The following is a 23,855-nucleotide window of genomic DNA, read 5'->3' on the forward strand; positions in this document are numbered from 1 at the left end:
GCCGGCAACAAGTAATAAGATGATGAAGTAAACAGGAGTCACTGAGATATGTTACTGGGTTTTTTGTTTGTTTTGTTTTGCTTTAATTTTCTTCTTCTTTTTGGATACAGGCTCTCTTGTAGCCAGGTCTGATCTTGGTTTCCATATTTAACCAAAACTGTTCTTGAACTCCTAAACCCCTCTCAAGCCTGGTTAAGTAAAAAGTTTGAAATGTGTTTGCCAATTTAGTATTTAATAGCATCAGCTAGGGTCTCAGAAATAAAGATCTTTCAATTGCTAGTCACTGTAAAATATAGTTCTTAACTGCAGGCAGGACTATAACTCAGAAGTGTTGTGTCAGGGCAGAGGGGTCAGGTGAACTGGGTTGTGACGGTTTTGAGTGAGAGGAAGAAAACAAAACCATTCAAATTATGCCTGTGAGGGCTCGTAGCTGGGGTAATGCTCAGGGACCCACCATCATGGAGATTAGAGCTCTTAGAACAGCTAAAAGGGAAGCCAGAACTGCAGTGAGCACCAATAACTTGCCATTAGAATTTCACAATGGTTAGTGTAGTCACAGTAACAGTCAGAGTGCAGTGAGGGCGAAAAAAACATCTATTGGTAATGCACTTGAGCTCTCAAAAAATGGCTAGCAGCAATGTCTTATACCATTTAAAAATAACACCTCATGTTTTTGCATGAGTAGAAGATAAGAACTTCACAAAAATATGGTGAATAAATGAAGTGCCTCTTTGGGGCCTGATAACCATACCTGTACTTACATCACCAGGAATTATATTTTACAGCAGGGAAGGGATTTTCTGCTTTTCAATAGCTAAATAAAAAAAGCCAGTATCTTAAAGGTCATACTACAAGGTTTCTTTGAAGTTCAACACTTTGAAAAATGATAGGAGTCCTAATTCAAAGGAACATATGTTCTGTTACTGTTGGGGGAGGCTGTTCATTTGTTCCCAGATGCCCTGACCCGAAATATTCATACAGAAACTGTATTAATTACAACACTGCTTGGCCAATGACTCTAGCGTATTCCTAGCAAGCTCTTACATCTTAAATTAACCCGTTTCTATTAATCTGTGTATTTCCACGAGGCTGTGACTTACTACCAAGCAAAGTTCTGGTGTCTGTCTGCTCCTGCAGCTACATGGCTTCTCTTTGACTCCACCTATTCTCTCTATATCTCTTTCAGCTGGCTTTACTCTCTTAAGCCATTGGCTAAAAGCAGCTTCTTTATTAATCAATGGCAATAAAACATATTCACAGAATACATCACCTCCCCTTTTCTGTCTAAATAAAAAGAAAGGTTTTAACTTTAACATGGCAAGATTACATATAACAAAACAAGTATCAAGCAATAATTAGTTATAATATTTATATATACTTTATCTTTTATCATAACTAATAAAAACTATAATTATAATTATCTATTCTTCAAATCCATCAAAGGCCACAGAAGGATATAATATTACCTAAGTTTAAGTTAACAGGAAGTACATTATAAGCAACTTTCAAAACTTTAGAATTGCTGCCTGGACAGTCACCCCAAGTTCTTCTGTAACTTTGGAGCATCCATCTTCAGCCTACAGGCTCATAGTATCTGGCAGACTTTCCCATGAAGCAGGAAATTTCAAAGACAGTTCTGCCTATATTGGCAGTTTGTGAGTCACTTTCTTCTGTGTCCTGTAGAATGTATGGCAGACTCTTTCACGAAGTAGGAACCCTGAAGGACTGTCTCACCTTCTTTAGGCAACTTCAGCAGTCATGTTTCTGTGGGTTCTGCATGTTCAATTCATACAGCATAACTTCAAGCAGTCTAGGCAAGAGCAGTTTCTTGCCCAAATGGCTAACCAATTCCATAAGGAGCCTCTTTGATGCCCATCATTCTCTTAAAATAGATTTGTGCTGCCAGGAGATGTGTCTCACTATCATGAAAAGTCCTAAATTCTTATAACATTTAAATGCCATATTCTGTTAGTCTTTGAAAAATTGTAGATTACTTAACTGAAATATATCTCTATATATCTAGAAAACCTAAACAACATGACTACAAACTTGACTATTATAGATGAATAGCTACTAACCTGTAATTCTCAATTATATATTACATTTTAAAATGAGCTTTACAAACACAATACCTTAATCAAGAGCAGAAGAAATATACATATAACAAAATTGACCTAAAATTTGTATCAATAGACCAAGATCCATACCAATGCAAATTTCTGTAGCATATCCTCCTTTAAATGTATACAAACACTTATAAACAATATTTGGGCATTTGGGCATAGTTCTTTTCTAACTTCTTCCTGGTTTTTGCTGGGTGAAATAAATTTTGGGGGTGTTCATGGCAACCTTTCTGTGGGGTCTTGGTCCATCAAACCACATTAGTTTGGAAGGAATCCACAGTTTCTCAGTCTCTGTGGAAAAAAGCAGAACTGTCAGGGACCATCGACCTAAAGGATAGCAGAGGTCATTGGGATTTACGGAGATCCCACCCCTCATCCCAACTGTCTTGAGAACTATCTGTTAACAGAACCCGCCCCTTACTCCAATGTTAATGGATCACATGTTTCGGCTTACACCAGGTGCTGACTAATGACCTTCAGTTGCCCCTGCAGAGTTCCTGCCTACCCCTACCTCTACCCCATTCAAGGGCTATATAAGCTGTAACTTTCACCCCAATAAACGGAGACCTTGACAATAGAATCTTGCTTGATTTCCTTCCTCTCTCCAGCTCATGTCTTGCAGGTTATCGCCCCTTCAGAGGACCCTGAATAGCTGACCCTGCCGGCGGGGTTACACAGAACCTTTTTTGCAAAGCAACAAGTCACTAGACCCATGTTTTGAAGTCAAGATACCTTTAAAATATATATGTTGGTTTAGTTTAGCAGCCCATACAATGAAATTTCTCTCTGTACTTAGCTCATTCACAGTCAAAAAAATTCAAGGAAAACACAATAATATACATAATCCAGACTCTCTGTTTATTTTCCATCTTTACGTGACTTATTTTTATTTAGCTCTTTTAATCTATGACTGTCTGTACTCTGTCTCTTTAAAGACTTTAGCTTTTGTAAAAACCATTTACTTCTTTTTATAACTGTTTATATTCTTTTTTTTCCTCTCCCAAGCCTACATACATTTATCTAACATTATGACCCATTTGGAGTTCTTTTTTTTAAATCTGAATCTGTCTTTATTGTGTATCTGTAATTACTTCTGACCAGAAGCACTTTAACAAAAAATGCTAAGTAAGCGTGGCTAGGACCAACTCCGCAGCACCACCTGTTGACTCCACTCAGTCCAACATGGTGGAGGCATGTTCACTGCCTCTGAGAGCCATGCACATTGCCCCAGCTGCAGGGTCGGGAGGCAGTGGGTCTGTGTTTCTATTAAGCAAGTTGTAGTACTCTGCTCACAAACCCGTTTTAAATCCTCCATAGTCACAGCCATTTGTGCTGGTGAACCAGGAAGCCACAATTTATAAAGAAGCTGTGCAGTTTTTACAGCACCTCCCTTGCAAACAGAGACTATCTGAAAAAATGCTGTTACCAAGAAGCTGCACTTGGCTCCTATTTTGTGGGTCTAAAAGCTTTTTTTAAAGCTTTCTTACACTTTACATGGAAATTCTTGCCCCAAGCCAGAGCACCAAACTGTAATCAGAGGCCGCTTGTTCGTCCCCAGCCACCCAGAATTGAAATATATTTCTATTTAATATTTTAATTAAAATAGAGCAGTCCTTTGAATGTTCATTTATCTATTTACATTTAACACAGTTGTGTTTCTCAACTAAAGAGAGGCACAGCTTTGCTAGTTCTTTTCCGAAGTGGGCAGGTGTGACGATATGCATTGACAAGAACCTGCATTCTCCTGTGTCTTCTATAAACAACATAGGTAAAAGTGCAAAGCTTAACTTTTGGAAGAAACCCACAACCAGAAACAAAATGCAGCTGTAGGCATCTACCTGAGGCTCATGGAGATCAAGTGAGTTAGGACAGTCTTCCTTAGGCCTAACCAGATGGTTTCAAGGCAGACATCTGACCTTGGCAAATGAATTTACTGTTTCCAGTGAGCTACTTGCATTCACTGGGTGACTAATCTCATGATTTTGTATGTAAATTACAAATGTTATCTCTCGTTAGATTAGTTAAAACAACACGAATACAGTTCTTCCTAGGGCTGAAATTCTAGTCAAGAAAGTCTGCAGTTTATCTGAGGTAGCCCCCTCCTTTTCTTCCAGTTTCTCAGCTTCTTTCATTTTAAAGCTACCCCCAACTTTGGTAGGTAATATTCACCTGATTTCAAAATGATTTCCATCTACCCCCTAGACTAGCATGAGTCACGCGAATTCTCCCCTTATACTTTATATACTATATGTTTTATATAATTATATATTTTGTATTGTATGCCTGGAGCTACATTATGTGCAATCAGTACAAACACTGATTTATAATTTTCACCACCCCTGGAGTAGGCTCTGTTGCTGTTTAATTGCCGGAGAGAACATTAGGGCACAGACACATAACTGACTTAACTTAAGCAATGAGCGAAGGAGCTGAGACGCCAAGCCTGGGCCCTTACCCACAATGCTAAGTGATTTAGCGGACTCCCAAATATGTATTTAAAGGAAAGAGGTCTTGGGAAGTTTTTTCTGCACTTTCCTTGCATGTGTGTAGTTTTTTTAAATTTTTAAAATTTAATGAAATTTTTTAAAAATTTTTTCTTTTATTGAAACAAGATTCTTTTCTCATACAGTATGTCCTGATTACAGTTTCACCTCTGTCTACACCTCCCAGTTCCTCCCCATCTTTCCTCCTCCTGGATCCACTCCCTTTCTGTCTCATTAGAAAACAATAGGCTCCTAATAGATTAAAAACTCAACATGACAAAATAAAATATAATAGCATGATGCAAGAACCATCACATGGAGCCTGGAAAAGGTGACCCAACAGACGTTAAGGACTCCCAGGAGCAGGCATGCGAATCAGAGACCCACTTATTCACACATGCAGGAGTCCCGTAAAACACAGAGGACCTGGTGCAGGCCCATGTAGGCCTGTGTGCGCTGCTTCTGTCTCTGGGAGCTCATGTGTGTCCTGCTTAGCTGATTCAGAGGGCCTTGTTCTCCTGGTGTCCTCCACCCCTGTGGCTCTTACACTCTTTCTGCCTCTTCTTCTGTGGGGTTCCCTGACTCTGCAGGGTCCCTGAGCTCTGAGGGGAGGGATTTGATGGAGACATCCCATTTAGAATTGTGTTTTCCAAGGAATGTTTCTCTGCTTAATGTCTGGCTGTGGGCCTGTATTTGTTCCCATCTACTCAGAAAGGGGTTTCTCTGATGATAACTGAAGAAGGCATTGATCTATCGGTACAGCAGAATATCATTTGGAGTCATTTCATTGATACGTTTTTTAGATCAGTACTGTTTGTTTACTATAGGCCTCTGGGCTATGTAGTCTCTGGTTCTTGGTTACCCTACCAGTGTCAGATATGAGTTCTGTCTCATGGAGTCAGCCTTAAGTAAATGAGACACTGCTTGGTTACACCCACAAGCTTTCTGTCACCATTGCTCTAACTAATCTTGTAGAAAGGACAGAACATGGATCAAAAGTGTTGCAACTGGGTCAGTGTTTACATTTCTCCCTTGGTGAAATGAACTAGAATATGGAGTGAGGGCTTCATACAGGCACCAGATTAGTTTCTCCATGTTCAATTACTGGTGTGGCTATTGTTCTTGGCAATGCTACTCCCCAACCACCAATTTTTGGAGAGCAACCTATTGTGTTATTAACAGCCTGGGTTGTTTGTGGGTTTCCATGGGACTCCTCTAACCAACAACTCAGTTGAATGCAACCTAGTTCTGCTACGAAAAGCCATGTTTGGTGACAAGAGATGGACATTTGGAACTCAGTGTCCTACATCAGGAGACCTCATTAGGATGACCTTCATATATTTTAGGAAGTTTCCACTGAACTAGGTTTCCTTATCATCCCTCAAGCACCTCTCAATTCTAGCTGTCTCTTCCTGTATTCCATCTTTCAACCCTGTCTCCCCTCTCCTCTTCATTAGGTCCTCCCCTCCCCCCTTGCTCCTTCCACCATGCACCCATTAAAAACTATTCTATTGCCTCCTGTCAGGGAGATCCAAATCCCGCCCCCCCCCCCCCCCCCAGTTTCTTCCTCTACATATAACCTCTCTGGGTCTATGGATTGTAGATTGGATTGTTATCATTTATTTAATAGCTAATATCCATATATAAGTGAATAAGTATTACATTTATCTTTCTGAGTTTGGGCTACCTCACTCAGAATGGTTGTTTTTTCTAGTTCCATCCATTTGCCTGCAACTTTAATAATGTCGTTTTTTAACAGCTGAGTAGTACTCCATTGTGCAAAAGTACCACTTTCTTTATCCATTTTTCTGATGAACAATATCTAGGTTATTTTCAGTTTCTGGCTGTTATGTATAGAACTGCAAGGAACATGGTAACAAGTGTCCTTGTGGTAGGATGGAGCATCCCTTGAGTATATGATCAAGAGTGGTATAGCTAGATCTTGAGGTAGATTAATTACCAAGAGTTCTAAACAAATTAAGTAACCACAATGATAACGTTCTCTCATGTTGCACATTCTGGCTCAAAAAGTTTTGCCAGAGTTGTTATCTTCGAGGTGGGATGGGAATAAATCTCATGTGCTTGCTTCCTCCTTAGTTTGTAGTTAGTTCTCCTTCATTTCAAAAATGAATTATCTTATTCAAAACTAATTCATCAGGCATGGTGTCACATACCAGTAATCCTAATCCCAGCATTTAGGAGGCTGAGGCAGGAGGACTGTCACATCTGGGACCTGCCTGGGATACAGTGAGATTCCATCTCAAAAAACAAACAAAAAGGCAAAAATTCCCATGACCATCAATATTTCTACTTACAAAAACACTCAATGAAACTTAGCTTTTATATTTGAAAAGCCATTTTTTGAAGGATATGGAAGAAAACCTTTATTAGAGCTTTCCTTTAAGACCACATGAAAAGTTGTATTTTATTATTGAAACACAATCTAGTAAATACCACAGTGCCACAAAGCCTACTAAACAGCACAAAGTGGAAAATACTAGAAACATCAGCTTTCAGTTCAGCCTGCAACTTCCCACACTGTTCTAATACTTGTGACTCTGTTTAGCAAAACTTTCTGAGCATATTTTCAAGGTCTTTGCTGACAAAGGAATGCAGGGGCAGGGTTGTTTTTCCCCTATTTGTATTCAATGTATTATTTCAGACATTTTATCTTGGCAAGAAGAAAACTATTTCCCCAGTGGTATGCTGCCTTCTAACGAAGCTCTGACAAGCATTTTTTTATAGCAGTTATTACCAGAGACTTTACAGGGAAGGATTGGTTTGAATGTGTGATACTTACCCATGCTGGAAACAGTCTTGGATCCCGCTTTTATGTTTACATATTAGTTTTTAAATGATTAGTTAAATATGTACAAGTCAGAATATCATGAAAAAGTTTAATACAGTCTTAGAGTAAAGTCAGCGAAAGTGGATGGAGAACCATCGAGACGGCTCAGTGGGTAGAGGGACTTGTCGAGCCCCATAAATGAGTTTGACCTCCCAGTATGCATGATGAAGGGAGAGAACTGACTCTTCCAAGTTTCCCTCTGACTTCTACGTGTGGGCTGCTCTCCTCCTCAAAGCAACGAGCAAATGACTGTAATTGTCTAAGTAGGTATAAATTCATACTTAAAACAGTGTTCTTTAAGAACATTTGCTATGGTCAGTTTTTTTCAGATCTTATTAGTTGTAATTTTTTAAATTTATGACTCTCTCTCTCAGACACACACACACACACACACACACACACACACACACACACACACACGGCAGAGCAGGTGCGTAAGCTAGAGAAAACTTGTGGGAGTCATTTCTGTCCTCCCACCATGGGTGCCCTGGCTGGCACTCAGGCTGTAGCATTGGTGGGAAGGACTTCCGGCTGCTGAGCCATCTCACTGACCTTGTTTTGTTTTTTAACCTTACTGTGTGTGGCTCTGAGCGTGTAAGAAATGTTACCCTTAGCTGGGTATGATGGGCTGGGTATGATGGGCTGGGTATGATGGGGTGAACCCTTTTTTTTTAGATTTATTTATTTATTACATAAGCAGTGTTCTGTCTGCATGTATGCCTGCACACCAGAAGAAGAGAAGAGGGCACCAGATCTCATTACAGATGGTTGTGAGCCACCATGTGGTTGCTGGGGATTGAACTCAGGACCTCTGGAAGAACAGCCAGTGCTCTTAACCTCTCAGCCATCTCTCTACACCTTTAACGTCCTCATTTGGAAGGCAGAAGCAGGTGGATCTTTGAGTTCAAGGCCAGCTTGGTTTATAGAGTATTTTCCAAGGCATCCAGAGCTACACAGAGAAACTGTGGTGGGGGGGGGGCACAAAGGGAGATTCTGCCAGTTGGGTTTGTTCTTGTTTTGTGTACTAGACCATTTGAAAGCCCCTTAGCTAGATACTGAAACTGTGAAGTGATGCTCTATGTTGAAAGGCCAAGGCAAGTGTCCTCCTTGCCTGCCTGTCCTGCCCTTGCCTTACAACAGCCCCCATGCCTGTACCCAGCCCACTGAAGGATCAAGCAGGTTCTAGTACCTTTCCCCCACTCAATATTACTGCAGCGTAACTCCTCTCCTGTAGAAGTGTGTGGAAAAAACCCAGTTCTATTTGATGGAATGAACAGAAGGCATCCCTATTTAAGGGAGAGACAGCAGTGAGGTTGTTCCGGCGTACTTCTGTAAGATGGAACCTCAGTCCCCCTGCCTCCTGAGGCCCCAGCCCCCTGCACAAACCTAGCTCCCCGAAACACACTGGAAAATTTTATGGCCAGCCTAGCTCTGCATGCCTGACACAGAACACTTGTTTCCCTTGGGCACCAGCTTGCTTTCAAGAAACTCCCCAACCTTACAGTAATATTTACAACCTGGGGCTGGTACCAGATCCCTGAGCTGTCTCATATGTAGTATATTACATCTCCTTCACAAAGGAAGACACCTAACAAAGCAGATGCAGAATGAGGACATCTCAGCCCTTATAAAAGGAGACAATGTTGTTTGGGATGGAAGCCCTTCCTGTATGGTCCCAGTGGCCTTCAAGTTAAAGATATGTGATAATGTAATGTGTTACAACTTGTTTCAATTCATTCTTGTAAACATCGTATTTTTTAAAGGTACTAATAAAAACTACTAAACATACACTAAATAAAAATTTTAACTAAAGGAGAAATAGCAACCAAAAATTGATCTTAATATAAGTACAGAAAGTATCTGTAAGATGTCAGGAAATGGACCATCTGTGGCATTCTATTAGTCAAGACAAGTATCAGTAGCTACTGTAGCAATTGACCTCAAAATGTCTAACTAAACTCAAGAAAGATCTATTTCTCACTCATAGCACAGTACAACGTGTGCTGTGAGGAGGCTCTGCCGCAAGGGCCACACTGGTGCCAAGATCTTTAAACGCGTAGCTTCAAGGCTGAACTAGCTTCAGCAGACTGGCAGATGGAAGAACAAAGAAAGTGGAAAAAACATGCCTTTTCTTTTGTGTGTGTCTATTTTTAAAGTAAGTTTTCGTTGTTTTGTATTTAGGCTATTTTACTTAATATTCAGACATGCATATGTGTTTAGATCATATCTACCCCCTTCCCTCTCCGTGAAAACCCCTCCCCCTGCACCTTCATGTTCTCTCACTCTTCTCCTCATACTTGCTGAGTTCTCTTCCTGTTGACTCACTGCACAGGGCGAGACCATCTGCTGGAACTCCAGCCGCCTCTCAGAGCTCTTCAGATGGGAGAGGTATTTCATGAACCCCTTCTCCCATCCACACGGAGATTGTCACTAGCTTGGTGGTGTGCACACAGTCCCAGCTCCGCCAAGGTCACGTGTGTGATGGCTGTGTGCCACCTCTGACGTCTTGCTACTGTCATCTACTCCCTCTCAAACCATCTTTCCCACTTCACTTCTACGATGACTTCTGAATTTTGGGTGAAGGAGTGTGACATAGACGTTCCATTCAGAGCTGAGCGTTCTACGGTCTCTTAGTCTCTGAATGTTGCTCTTTTGTGAATCTCTGTGTTGTTATCTACTGTAAAAATAAGCTTCTCTGGTGAGGGTTGAGATATACTGATCTATGGGTATAAAGAGAAGAACTAAGGGACAGTTTGTCACTACATCTGTTTAGCGGAATAAACAGTACTCTGCTCTCCTCTAGGGCCTATGACCTAACTTAGACAGCCACCAGTTTTGGCCTTGTTACTGGCTCCAGGCATCGGCACCATCTTGTACAGAGGGTTTCAAACCTACCTGAAAGCGGCTGGTTACTCTTAAAACACCCATCTCACTATTTTATCAGTGGATGTGTTTTGCCAGGTCAGCCATTATTGTAGCTCCCCAGGTCCACAGGTGTGCAAGGCTGTTGGTGATTTTTCTCTCCCAGTGTGTGCATAGAACCTTCCAGTGTCCTGAAAGCTACCCCATGGGAACGAAACTTTTGAGGCAGTACTAGCTTAGTTTCTCCATATCCATGACTCATGCATGTGGTGTCTTTAGAAATAGGGTCTTACCATCAAGTTTGGAATTTTAACTAAGAGGAATGGCCATAGGCTATAATGACTGAGGAAGTCTATGGGAACTTATTGACCACAACTCAAAACTGGGTAACCCATACTTGACACTGGGCTTTTATTTGATAGTTTATGGTGTCTAGTGGAGGTACACTCCCCCATCCCTTTACAGGGACATATCTTATTTTCTTTCCTTTTTGTTTTTGTTTTTCAAGATAGGGTTTCTTTGTGTAGCCTTGTTTGTTCTAGATCTAGCTCTGTAGACCAGGCTGGCCTCAAACTCATGGAGATCCACTTGTCTCTGTCTCCTGGATGCTGGGATTAAAGGCATCAGCCACCACTGCCCAGCAAGCTCATCAGGATTATATGCCATTGGTGAGGGTGAATCACATGGCTGAACATATATCCAAGAAGTTTAGAAAATTAAATTATTTATTTTGAAAGTGAAAATGGCTTTGGTGAGCATCTAGCAGTCATGTCCCATGGAGAGAAGGGTGTTACCGCAGTTGTTAGGAACAAAGCCTCGGCCTTGGCAGCTCTAACACAGGCTCAGAAACCAGTCCCGAGAGGGCCAAGTAGACAGACAAGTAATGCTGAAAAGCAGAGAATAGTTTGTTCACTGTGACCATCCGAGGAACATTAATAAAGAAAGAGGTTTAGTAGCTCCCAAAGTCATTCTCCAGGCCCAGGCACGAGGTTCAGGTTTAAAGAGAGGACACGGGTTGCATGCACAGATCCCAGAGTGGGCTCCTCCCTGTCAACATTGTCTCAGTTCCAGTCTCTAGCAAAAGCTTGACTCACAAGTAGTCTGAACTTGTGAAATTTCTTCCTGGTGACAAGTTCCTCATCTGGTCAGCACTTTAGCCTTTCCTTCTCCCAGAAAGATTCCTGGGAGAAATTCTTTGCCAAAGGGAAGGGTATGAGTACCTCTTTAGAATGTCTTCACTCCAGCCAGGACACTTCCTCGGAGAGGGGCTTCACTGGGATGCTAGCTATAGTCAGAGTTACACTGCATCTGACTTCCCTGCTCTGGCTTGTTTTCTGCTGGCCTGAAGCAGCATTCACTTCACCTCTGCTCTCAGAACACCACCTTGTGTGTTTCCATGCCTCTCCCTGTGATCTGCATGTGCCATCCAGTTCTTCCTAAATTCCTTCCCTTTCATCCTTTTCCTCCAAACCTACCCAAGCTTCCCTTGTCTTTTAAGATGTTGTTTACTCTGTTCTGGTGTCTCCCTAGTGATCTGTAGTACAGACCTAGGCTTTCATTCAACTTTCAACCCTTCGAATGCACCACTATTAACTATTGAGCACATGAGCTTATATCAGAATTGTCAAGGACCCAACACATTTCCAAAAAGATTGAGTATATTATGTGGAGAATACATATATTGAGAACTAGGAGATATTGACAGACCTGGCTTCTCCCAGAGCATGGAGTAAGTCCTGTGCTTCTTACCATCTTACTCTTTCCTGTGTCTACCTGGCCTGGTTAAAACACTCAAAAGGGGAGGAGAAAAGGAATGCTGTCTTCCCTCCTTTCACGTTCCAGTTCTATCTGGTATCTTTTTTGTGTGTTCTTATGCGTTTTGTATTGTGGTTTAAGTAACAATAGAAAATTTACTCTCAATCATGTTTTAGTGATTGGTACAATCCACATTAGCTATGTGCACTTTGTTGTATAACTGATTTCTATAGCTTTTCCATCTTCCAAACTGTAGCTCTATACTCATGAATAACCTTTCTTTCCCCAGCTCCTGATACTCTGTCCTACTTCCTATCCCTAAGACCTTGGCTACTTTCTATAGCTACAATTTCTTTGTGTCCTGGCAGCTTCTCCCAAATAACCACACAAATACTTAATATTACAAATTCTCAGCTGGTAGCTTCGGCTTGCTTTTAGCTAGCTATTGTAACTTAAATTGATCCATTTCTATTAATCTATGTGCTTCCCCGAGGCTTGTTTACCTCATGTATGCACTTTCCATCCTACTTGTTCTGTATCTCATGGTGTCTTCTCTGACTCTGTCCTTCTTCCCAACATTTTCTGTCCCGAAAATCCTGCCTAGCCATCAGCCAGTCCACTTTTTATTAAACATGAGAGCAACACGTCTTCACAGTGTACAGAAGAGTTGTTCTGCAGCAACTTCAGGTAGCTATGATAGAACATTGGATAGCTGGAATGATAGAACACTCCTTTCATGCTGGCTTATTTGTGCAGCACGATGTCTTTAAGGGTTACCCATGGCCTAGGACATGACAAGTTTACCTTCATTTACAAAAGCTAGTTCATAATTCATTAAACATCTATGGTCTAAGCTATTCTGGAAATTTGATATAGGAAGACTGCTTAGTAAGGGCTAGAGTTCTAGGTCATCCTGGACAATATAGTGAGAAGACATTTTTAAAAAGTTCATCATATTTAAACATCATTCTTTGTCTATCTCCTCTCGTGTCTGTGTTTGACTGGTGGGTCACTGGAGGGGAGTGGTGAGAAATTATGTTTTCTGTAGATTCAGGAGGAAACACGCGCAGCATATTTGAATCTTCCAGGATGGTTATTTTCAGAGACTAAAAGAAACTGTACTTGGGCACAAAGGGAACTTTTTTATTTATTTGAGACAGGGTATCACTCTGTGACTCTGGCTGTTCTGGAGTCCCTAGGTAGAGCAGGTTGGTGACCTACTGAGCATAGACGTATGACATGGAGCGGGAAGGCTAAAGTTAGAAACTAGCCTGGGCAACACAGCAGAGCCATCTCAGGGAACAAAAAGGAGTACACGCAAACAAAGTCCACAGAGAATGAATGTCTCCTGCCCAGTCCTCCCTGTGGACTAGTGCACTGCTTCAACCATGCGATACTGGTTCTTCATAAAAAGCTGTTGACACTCCGGGTCTTCCCAGGACCCCTTCAAATACCTCCTGTCTTTCAGAACAGGCCCATTGAGAAGCGGGGGGGAGGGGGGGAGCCCAATTTCAAAGCCGAGCAAATAACTAAAAAGACAATCAAGAACCCTTTTAACTGTGTGTGAGGTGTTTGGGAGAATTTTATGGAGGAGCCCCAGGATAAGTCCTGGCCTGTCCTAGCTTTAGCAGTCTCTCACGGTGTTTTCTATTGGAGGTAGTCTTAGGCCCTTAAAAGAGGCATCCAGAAGCTTTATTTCTGCGTGTCATCATGAAAGAATCTAAAGTATCTTTACATTAACACGATCCTTATTTTTTAGTGAGCTATTATTAAATAATGTAACTGGAATGTGTGCTAAAAAGAATCCAAATAGACTGCTAGAACTTTCTTTTATATATACAAAAAAATCACATTAAAAATCCTTACACTTCAAATTCCGCAGTTTTGGTTAAAGTATGCCAAATATAGCTTGCAATAGTAAATGACCTTTCCAAAGCGACATTCGCAAATTAATTGGTGCGTGAACAAAGAACTCTTTCTGCAGCTTCATGAATGTTGCCTTTATTTTTTTTTCTTCACAAATAGGATTTTACAAAACCGCTGTAGAGCATGTTGACCACTGACAAAACGATAACACACTTTCGGTGAGGGCCAGCGTGGACACAGGACCGAGGGATCCGCAAGGGGCTGCCCCCTAGCCAGGCTCTCCTCTGGTCCCCGGCGGGACCAGGCCGCCCCTCCCCCGCTCCCGGCTCGGGTTTCAGTCTTCCGAGTTGAGCAAACTTGCTGCAGGCGGATTGGCGGCGAGCAGCTCCCGAGCTCCGGTGTCGTCCCCGCGACCACCGCTCCTTTGTGTCCCGCGGCCGCCGCCCGGGCACCGCGGGGAGGGCTCGGCGGGCAGCTCGCTCCCCTGCGCGGCGGACTCCCGGCGGGGTGGGGGTGGGGGGACACGTGCTGGGCCCGGTCGCCGCGGGGCGGAGGCGGAGCCGGGGCGGAGGCGCCGCGACCAGGGGCGGCGACCGGGGATCCGCAGCGCTGCCCGCGCCCCCGCTGGCCGCCCGCGCCGGGCCGGCTGTGCTCTGCGTCGGCAGCACCGCGGTGCAGGCGCGCGAGGGCCGCGGCCGGGGATGAGCTGCCTGCGGTGAGAGGCCGCCCTGCCAGCCGCGATCATGTACGTACGCGTCGCCGTCCTGCCACCGTCCGGGTCCCGGACGTGCCACGCGCCCTGGCTGCGCCCACCCGCTCACCGCGCCCCTCTCGGCCCCGCAGGTCCATCCACATCGTGGCGCTGGGGAACGAGGGCGACTCGTTCCACCAGGATAACCGGCCGTCGGGGCTCATCCGCACCTACCTGGGGAGAAGCCCGCTGGTTTCGGGGGACGAGAGCAGCTTGTTGCTGAACGCGGCCAGCACGGTCGCGCGCCCGGTGTTCACCGAGTACCAGGCCAGTGCCTTCGGGAACGTCAAGCTGGTGGTGCACGACTGTCCCGTCTGGGTAAGGGGCAGAGGCTGCGCGGTGCCCAGGCCAAGGAGCCTGTCGTTTGGATCCTTCCTCCCCTCGTTTCCTATTTTCCTGACTGCCTGGCGAGAGGTTATTTTTTTATTTTATTTTAGTTAACATTTTTGGCAAATCTCGTCCTTTGTTTCAATTTGGAGATGTTTCAATTTGGAGCAGCCCTGTCACAAAACACGTCCGTAAGGTAGAAAGTCCCAGGGGAATGTAGAGCAGTTACGGTGCTGCACGTAGACAGCTAAGAGTTGACTATGCTAACACCGAGGGACAGGGTCACGAAGTTCCACCCTGTGGAGGATAAGGACATGTGTGCTATAAATACTGTCCTTTACCACCCAACATAGGCAAAAATACTCTTTTCCGGTACTAGTCAGAAATAGTATGGAAAAAGGGAGAAAGGACGGAGTGTGAGAACTAATTTTAAATGTCTCATTTGTAGACTTCCCACCTTGGGGGGAGGGTTAGATTTTAATGATGCAAATACTCATCTATTAGCCATTGCTTTTAGTGATTAATAAATTAGAAATACCATTAATGTTACTTAGCACTTTAAAGTTTCTTCATGTTTATGATAGTTGAATGAAAGAAATCTGACGAAAGGACAAAGGAGTCAGCTCCTTGACTTGCAGATATCTTCACAACACAGTGACACTATATTTTGCTTATTTTAAACCTGTAATTCATTGCTAATATTGTAGTTGTATGTGTTTCAGTTAAAGATAATATATATGAAACTTTTGGGTCTTATAAGGGCATAAATTATGTGAGATTCTTTAATTAAACGGGCAGTTTTTTTTTTTAATGAATCAGAGCTAAGGGGAAGTAGAATACTTTGGAACAGAAATATATAGAATGTGCTAAGGAAATTTTCTCGAGCATATTTTCTTCTTGTGGAAAGAAGACACTCTTTGACTGGAGATGGATATTAATGTGCTAAAATAAATTTTAAGTAGACTTTTCAATTAAAAGAATGGACTTAGCCTTCAGGTATGGCAGCGATGTTGGTATCAGAAGGAGCCACTGACTTATGGGCTGATGTCTGTGCAAGCACGTTTACTTTGGGCCCTTTTATTACGAAAGAGCTTCTAGCCTGAAAGTATTACTTGTTCAGCATACTGTTGAATGAATATTTAGTGGATTGATGAAATAAATACAGAGAAAATAAAATAAGATGACTTGGGTTATTGGGATTATTTCTCCTAGTTCCAAGTTAACCCTTTACTTCCTGTGTTTGTTCACTTAGCAAAGAAGCACTCATTTTATAAAAATAAAATAGATAAAACAAAAACCTTCAGAATGGATTAAATAAGCTTTGCAGTCTTGCTGACTGTTATAACATGTTAAGGGAATTCTCGTTTTGTGTGCTCACAGTCTTGATACCAAGTTTGTTACCAGGTACCATTTCCCATACTAGGATGAGTCTTCAGAAATAGTGAGGTACATATGTAGAGTTTTTCTGAGCTGCTGCTTTTTCCTCTTGAACATAATAAGTAAATTCTGCCAGAAGTATGAACGTTGGTTATACCAATCAGCTGGCATTGACATATGTGCTGAATCAGAATATCAAACACAGCACTTTTGATAACAAAACTTATTTCAGAGCCCTGCTTTGCATATATATGTATATATATCATGTATATATATGTATAGTGTGTGTGTGTGTGTGTGTGTGTGTATGTGTATGTGTGTACATTTTCACCTTCTCTCAGACTTGTTTTTCTGTCTCCTGGTGCTGTGCTGAAGGGTAAAGTCTCGAGAGTGCTGGCTGTAGGTGCCCCAAGAGTGCTGGCTGCTGCAATAAAGTGCACATTATAGCTTTAGTGTAGTTGTACATCACTTATATTAAACATGGGAGAGGTGCTCACGTCAGTAAGGTTTGTACTAACGCAGGACTTTCAATGCACACACTAGTCAAATAGGACGAAGTCCTTGTTTCCTTGTAGGAACCCGGGTTTTTGTTTTTGTAAAGATGAATCTGATTCTCCAGTGTAGCTCCATGTTTGCTGTTGCATAATGTCCCAGTGAAGTCCTGGAACTGGCTTACAAGGGGTGGGACAAATGGATTTCCTCTAGATTTCTAGAAACCAGTGGAGCTGTGACAACTTAAAAAGAAATGTCGCCACTGCCTTGGACTTGGAAGGAAGCTGGAAGTATTTCCCTCCCAGATTTGCTTTCTGTACTCTGGCTCTTTGCTGTCTCTGCGTACTTGAAGCTTTTTAAGTAAACATAATTCAAACTCATTAGATGAAGTTCATAGCTTAGTTCTGCCTACCTCTCTCTTTTGCAGTCATATTATTATTTAATTTCATATTTCTAGATTTTTATTTTTCTGTCTATTAGAAGTATGTTCCAAAGCATGGTTAGCTGGGCATCCTGGCTCATGCCTATAATTCCAGCAATTGGGAAGAGGAGAGAAGTCTGTGAGTGTGGACACCCTGGGATCCTGTCTGAAAAACCCGCAAATGAACAATGAATAAAAGATAAACTGTGAGATCATGTATTCATATTTTCTTGCAAAGGGTTTGCAGATGTGGATTGCATTACAAATAAAAGCGTTTATAGCTGTTTTATCCTCAATACCACAGAGTAAATTAATAATACCCAAATCCCCCTCCTGCCATGTTTTGCCTCTCCAGTAACTCTGGAATTCTGAACTATTTGGAATGTGAAAAAATGATTTCTGACTTGTTCTCTGGACGTGTTTTGAATCCCATGTGCCGGACTCTTCTATTGTTCAGTGATCCTTCAGCTTCCACGCTGTGCTGCCTGTGCATATTCTGAACCAGAGTGTGTATAGATACAGTTGGGACCAATGGGCATTTGTGGTCACTTCTCCCCTCACCCTAGCACTGTGGCAGGACCGGCACTCAGCCCTTTGCCTTTGCCACTGACCGTTCAGTTTCCTTTCTGTTTCTGTTGTTTTGACCTCCTTTTGAATACGCTATATCCATTCTGGTTTGGATAGTGCATCCCTGTTTTAAAGTTCTGCGGTGCAGCTCTCATTCTGAATAAGCTTGCCGAGACATGGGCGGCTGAGGGTCTGGAAATGGGACAAGAGCTCGTCTCTCCACAGGGCCTGTCTGTCATAGGCTAATGGCTCTGCCACATGGATCTCGCTTGCCTGCTCATTTGAACACTTTTAACCTCCTTTTGGACTCACATACCAAAGTGTAAGACTCTGTAACCCAACAGTTTCCTAACTTGATTATGTCTTAGAAAAAGGCCACATGAAAGAAATGATTAATCATTAACTAATTTAAGAAGAACACTTTTTGTGCGTATTTGGCAGTGAAATTAAGATGGCATTTTTTTATATGCTATTTTCACAAAACTTTGCACATATTTTCATAGAACTAAGTTCCATAATAAATTACATGTGATTCTAGTTCTAAATATGAATATTAACTATAGTCTTATAGTAAAAATTTCTGAACAGTTTTATTCTGAATTTTAGTATATGAGCTCAATACATAAAATGCAAACACAGGCCTTTACAATTAACACCTTGTAATATACAATGTGTCTATAGATTCACATTTTCTCCATGCTCAAATGGGTACTACACAAATATAAAGTTAAAGATTATGCCGGGCGGTGGTGGCGCACGCCTTTAATCCCAGCACTCGGGAGGCAGAGGCAGGCGGATCTCTGTCAGTTCGAGGCCAGCCTGGTCTACAAGAGCTAGTTCCAGGACAGGCTCTAAAAAAGCTACAGAGAAACCCTGTCTCGAAAAACCAAAAAAAAAAAAAAAAAAAAAAAAAAGATTATATACTAATTTCTTCAAATGTGTATAAGGTAAAAGGAATACAAGATTCACAGTGTGAGAACACACAGAAGCCCTGCAGTGTCTATCTGGGTCACAGGAAAACTTCTGACCTTGACTGCACAATGTTACAGCTTTGGAATTGCAAGTGACTAAAATCAGCATAATTTCAAAAAAGAGTATTTTTTAGGTGTAGAGGGTGGACAGAGGTTGCTCATTTCATCAAACAAATGCTGTAGCCATGGGGGTCTTACTAGTGTATAGTTGTTTCGGGTAGTGAAGAAAAAGTGTTTTAAATAAATTATCAAGCATCAGACATTAAATTTTATGTGGTCACCCTTTTGTTTTAGTTATTTTCCTATTACCATAACCAAGGTAATTTATAAAAGAAAACATTTATTGGGGCTCACAGGTCCAGAGGGTGAGTCCATGATCACCAGGTGGGGAATGTGACAGAGGAAGGCAGTCATGGGGCTGGGTCAGTCGCTAAAAGTTTACGTCTGATTCCCAAGTATAAGGCAGTGAGAAGGCTAACTGAGAATGACCTAGGTTTTTGAAATCTCGAAGCCTGCCCCACTCCCCCACCCACCCAGTTACTCACCTCTTTCTATAGGGCCACACCTTCCAATCTTTCCCGAACAGTTCTACCAACTGGGAGCCAAGCATTCAATTTCTCTGGGGGCCATTCTCATTAAAACCACCATAGTATTCAAAAATACATTTGCATGCCTTCTCAAGACTAACAGACACTAAACATTTAGACAATATCTTATAACTAATCTGGCAATTAGTTTGGGAATTGATTTGAAGATAAACAAACTAAAAGGTGATGTTTGCATTTTTGTTTAGGACATTTTTGACAGTGATTGGTACACCTCCCAAAACCTAATTGGGGGTGCTGACATCGTTGTGATAAAATACAATGTAAATGACAAGTTTTCATTCCACGAAGTAAAGGATAATTATATCCCAGTGATTAAAAGAGCATCAAACTCGGTTCCAGTGATCATTGCAGCCGTTGGGACCAGGCAGCATGGTAAGTGCATGATTTCTTTTTATAATGAGCATGCAGGCACCATGTTTACAAAACTAAGTTTGTTAATGATTAATACAGTTTTATTTTGAAACTCAAAATGAACAGTTGTCACCTCATTGTTCTATACAGTAATCAGGTGTCAGAGGAGAGGTTCACAAATATACCCCGTATGCTTTGGGTATAAATCTTCCCTTAAGCTGCTCCTCTACTGTACATCAGTAATTGTATTCTTTTGACACTTTGAGCCATATTAACCTTTTAAGGTCCATTTGATGGGCAAGGATAGATTATCATGAAAAGATGTGTCATGTGAGCAGGGCTGTTAGGCAGATTGAGATAGAAACACTCAACAGCGCTGCCCCAGGAAAGAGCTGCTCATTACCACACGCTTCGTGGGTTCCTGGGTTCCTGCTGCCCCCGCCTTTGCTGTTGTGATCATCAAATAGCAGGGCCAACTCAGGACTTGTTTTGATTTCGTAGTATTTTGTAAGTTTGCTCAGTGTTATTTCCTTAGTAAGGCTGTCTTTAAGTTTTAATTCCTTTTTAAAACAAGTTATTATTATTATTAAGGCATAGAAACTTGTCTTAGGTTTCCATTGCTGTGATAAAACAACATGACCAAAAGCAACATGGGGACTGTTAATGCTTCCAGGTAAAAGGCCATTCCTGAGGGGACTCCCCACAGTAACTCAAGCAGGGTAGGAACCTGGAGGCTGGAACTGAAGTGGAGGCCAGGAAGGAGAGCTGCTTACTGGCTTGCTCTTCATGACTTGCTTAGCCTGCTTTCTTATAGAACCAAGACCACCAGCCCAGGGGTGGCACTACCCACAAGGAACAACTGTGCTTTTCCACATCAATCTTCAACCAAGGAGATGTATCACAGGCTTACTCACAGGCCAGTCTGGTAGGGCATTTTCTCATTTGCCGTTTTCTCTTCCAAAATGTCTCTAGCTGGTATCAAGTTGACAGCAAACTAGTCAGCACAGTAAGGAACTTATGATTGGCTAACCTGAGAGTACAGGTTAGTATGTCTAACTTACTTAATGTCTATGTCATGGAGGAGGGTTTAGATTGTTTGCAGTGCGTCAGAAGGCTTCCTGAGGCAGCTACACCAGGTGATTACACCCTCCATATTGAGAGCTATTGTCTCGCTTCTGACATTAGTCGCACCTGTTCTTGAACTCGGCACAGAGTTGCATAGTCGGAGTGTGTATATATTGCCTCTTCATTTAATCGCTGTATGTTATGCCATTGTATGAATGTGCCATCAGCTATGTCTCCGCTGTCCTTCTGATACTTGGATTGTTCCTTGGAGTGGATTGCTGAAGCAGAGGGCAGGTTTATGTTTCTTTCACACTAATATTACAGAGAAAACAACCTTGACCCACCCTTGACCTCACTTTCTTAGCACTTCCCTAACTTTTTTTCCTGTTCATGATTCTTGAAAGAGTTATCCTTAGTTCTTGGGTTGCCTTGGGCTTCAGTCCTCCAGCCAGCCTCCCGGGCTTTCTTTCATGTTGCCTTTGTTTCAAGTTCTCCAGAGGGAGCCCTACAGTGTCAAATTTGTTTCATTTAGTAACAGTTCTTTCTGCAATCGTCCTAACATTTTCCTGCACTACAGCCACTGTTTCCTGGCTCTTCTGACCTCTGACCTCTACTCTGGTCACCAGCAACACAGGGAGGTGTTGGTAAGTCAGCCTTTCACCTTCTCTTCTTGCTCTCTGCGTAGATCATGGACTCACACGGTGTGTCCCTGGCTGTCTTTGTACGCACTTACATGTACATGGTGTGTTTACTCTGCTTCTTTGCTTGTAGCCTGTCCCCGGCCTGCACCCCTATTGATGTGATCCCCTGACCACTGGATTCCTTCTACCTCCCTGTTCACCCCAAAAGGGCTCTGTTAGATTCCTCTTTCTCTCATACCAACCACATCCAGTAAGCTAAGTACCTTGTTTGATTTTATGCTAAGTAAATCTCAAACTCATTGCATTGTTGCCATCCCTATTTGGTTTCAATTCTTTGTCATTTAATCCTTTTTTAAAAAAGTTTGGTGATTTTTTTCTTCTTCTTTATTTATGTGTGTATGTATGCCTGCCTGGGTTTATGCATTTCCCATGCAGTTCTCTCTGAGGCCAGAAGAGGGTGCTGGGAGCTGCACCTGGGCCATCTGCAGGAACAGCAAGTCCTCAAGCCATTTCTTTAGGCCCTCAGTTAATCTTTCACGGTGGCAGTTTTGGTTTTCTGAAAGGGTAATTTGCAGATATTTGGAAGTGCACAGATTTATACAATTTTACATCCACACATTCAGGCTCATACAAATAGAAAACAAATATTTATTTATAAATGCACAAAGAATACAACAAATTTCAAATATGGCAAAGCTGCCAAATGCTACAGATGTTTAAAAGATGCTTCTACTTAATAGCTTACCACTCCTTTTAAAAAAATATTTAAATAACTTTTTTAAAATTTATTTTATGTACCAACCAGTTTCCCTCCTTCCTCTCCTCCCAGCCATACCCTCTCTTTCCCATCTACTCCCCTCCGCTTCCATTTAGGAAGAGACAGGCCTCCTGTGGGCTGGTGCAAAGCAGGGCACCTCAAGTTGAGGCAGCACCAAGCTCCTCCCCTTAGCTGGGGTGAGACCAGGTAATCCAGCATGGGGAACAGGTTAGTTACCAGCTAAGCTCCAGGAGGAAGTCCTGCCCTCACTGCCTTACTAAGAGACCAAGTTACCCGATTGTCGCACACATGCAGAGGGCTTGGTCAGTCCCATGCATGTTGGTCCAGAGTCCATGAGCTACCGCGAGCTCAGGTCAGGTGTCTTTGTGAGTTTGCCCATCTTGAATGCCATGGCTGGTACAATCCCTCACCGCTTTCTTCTTCTGAACTCTCGGAGAGCAGTACAGTGCTTGTCTGTGAATCTCTGCCTCTGCTTCCATCAGTTACTGGATAGAGTATCTCTGATGACAATTAGGGAAGTCACCAATCTGCTTACAGTAGATTGCCAGTTCAGGCATCCTCTCCACCATTGCTAAGAGTCTTAGTTGGGGTGATCCTTGTATGTTACTTGGGGTTTCCCTGGCATCAGGTTTCTCCCTAAATCCAAAATGCTCTCCCTATCAAGACGTCTCTTTTATCCCCCCCCCACCCCCCCCCCCGCCCCAATCCTGACTCCAACCTGCTCCCTGTAGTTCCCATCCCACCATCCCCCAGTCTCCGCCCCCACTTTACCCAGATCTTTTTCTACTTCCTCTTCCCAGGAAAACCCACGCATCCCTCTTAGGGACTCCTTCTCACCTAGCCTCTCTGGGGCTATGGATTGTAGGTTGGTTATCCTGTCCTTTATAACCACCTATGAGTGAGTCCACACTGTATCTGTCTTCCTGGGTCTGGGTTACCTCACTCAGAATGATTTTTTCCAGTTCCATCCATTTGCCTGCAAATTTCATGAGGTCATTATTTTTTACAACTGACTAGTACTCCATTGTGTAAAAGAACCATATTTTCCTTATCCATTCTTCAGCTGAGGGGATCAAGGTTGTTTCTAGCTTCTGGCTGTTATGAATAAAGCTGCTGTGAACACAGTTGATCAAGTGTCCGTGTGACATGATTGCAAATCCTTTGGGTATATGCCTAAAATTGGTATAGCTAGGTCTTGAGGAGCTTACCACTTCTTTATTTATCTTTATTTTTTTTAATTCTTTTGTCTTTTGGGTTGTAAAGTCTTTGATGATATCTTCATATGAATTACTTTGTAATATTTTTTGTAGAGAGAAGAGAGTGATAATTAGTTTTTGTCTTTTCTTATTTCTCTTATTTCCCCAGAGCCCTGAACCCATGCTGTGTCCTACTTCAGCTCACAGTTGTGATCTCATATCATGTCTACACTGTGGTCAGAACGTTTGTGAAAATCACTCCAGCACCAGGCCAGTTGGTGCCTCAGACCATGAGCGACAGCTCTCAGAACCTGAGGGTAATTCACTTAGTGGCATCCAGAACACAGATGGCTCCTTCAGTGTGGCCTCATTC

General features: G+C 42.4%; 1 protein-coding gene across 2 annotated transcripts in view; it reads left to right on the forward strand.

Annotated features, from left to right (window-relative positions):
- Positions 1–14,544: 14,544 nt before the first annotated feature.
- The window catches only part of Rhobtb3 (Rho related BTB domain containing 3), a 54,472-nt gene continuing 45,161 nt past the window's right edge, over positions 14,545–23,855 (forward strand). For both annotated transcript variants that reach the window (XM_038322458.1, XM_038322459.1), the window contains exons 1-3: positions 14,545–14,682; positions 14,781–15,006; positions 19,637–19,823. In XM_038322458.1, coding sequence (XP_038178386.1) covers positions 14,681–14,682; positions 14,781–15,006; positions 19,637–19,823 — 415 coding nt within the window. In that variant the 5' untranslated portion in view covers positions 14,545–14,680. The remainder of the gene's footprint in view (positions 14,683–14,780; positions 15,007–19,636; positions 19,824–23,855) is intronic.

This window comes from Arvicola amphibius, chromosome 3 (assembly GCF_903992535.2).
Source record: "Arvicola amphibius chromosome 3, mArvAmp1.2, whole genome shotgun sequence".
Classification (NCBI taxonomy): domain Eukaryota; kingdom Metazoa; phylum Chordata; class Mammalia; order Rodentia; family Cricetidae; genus Arvicola; species Arvicola amphibius.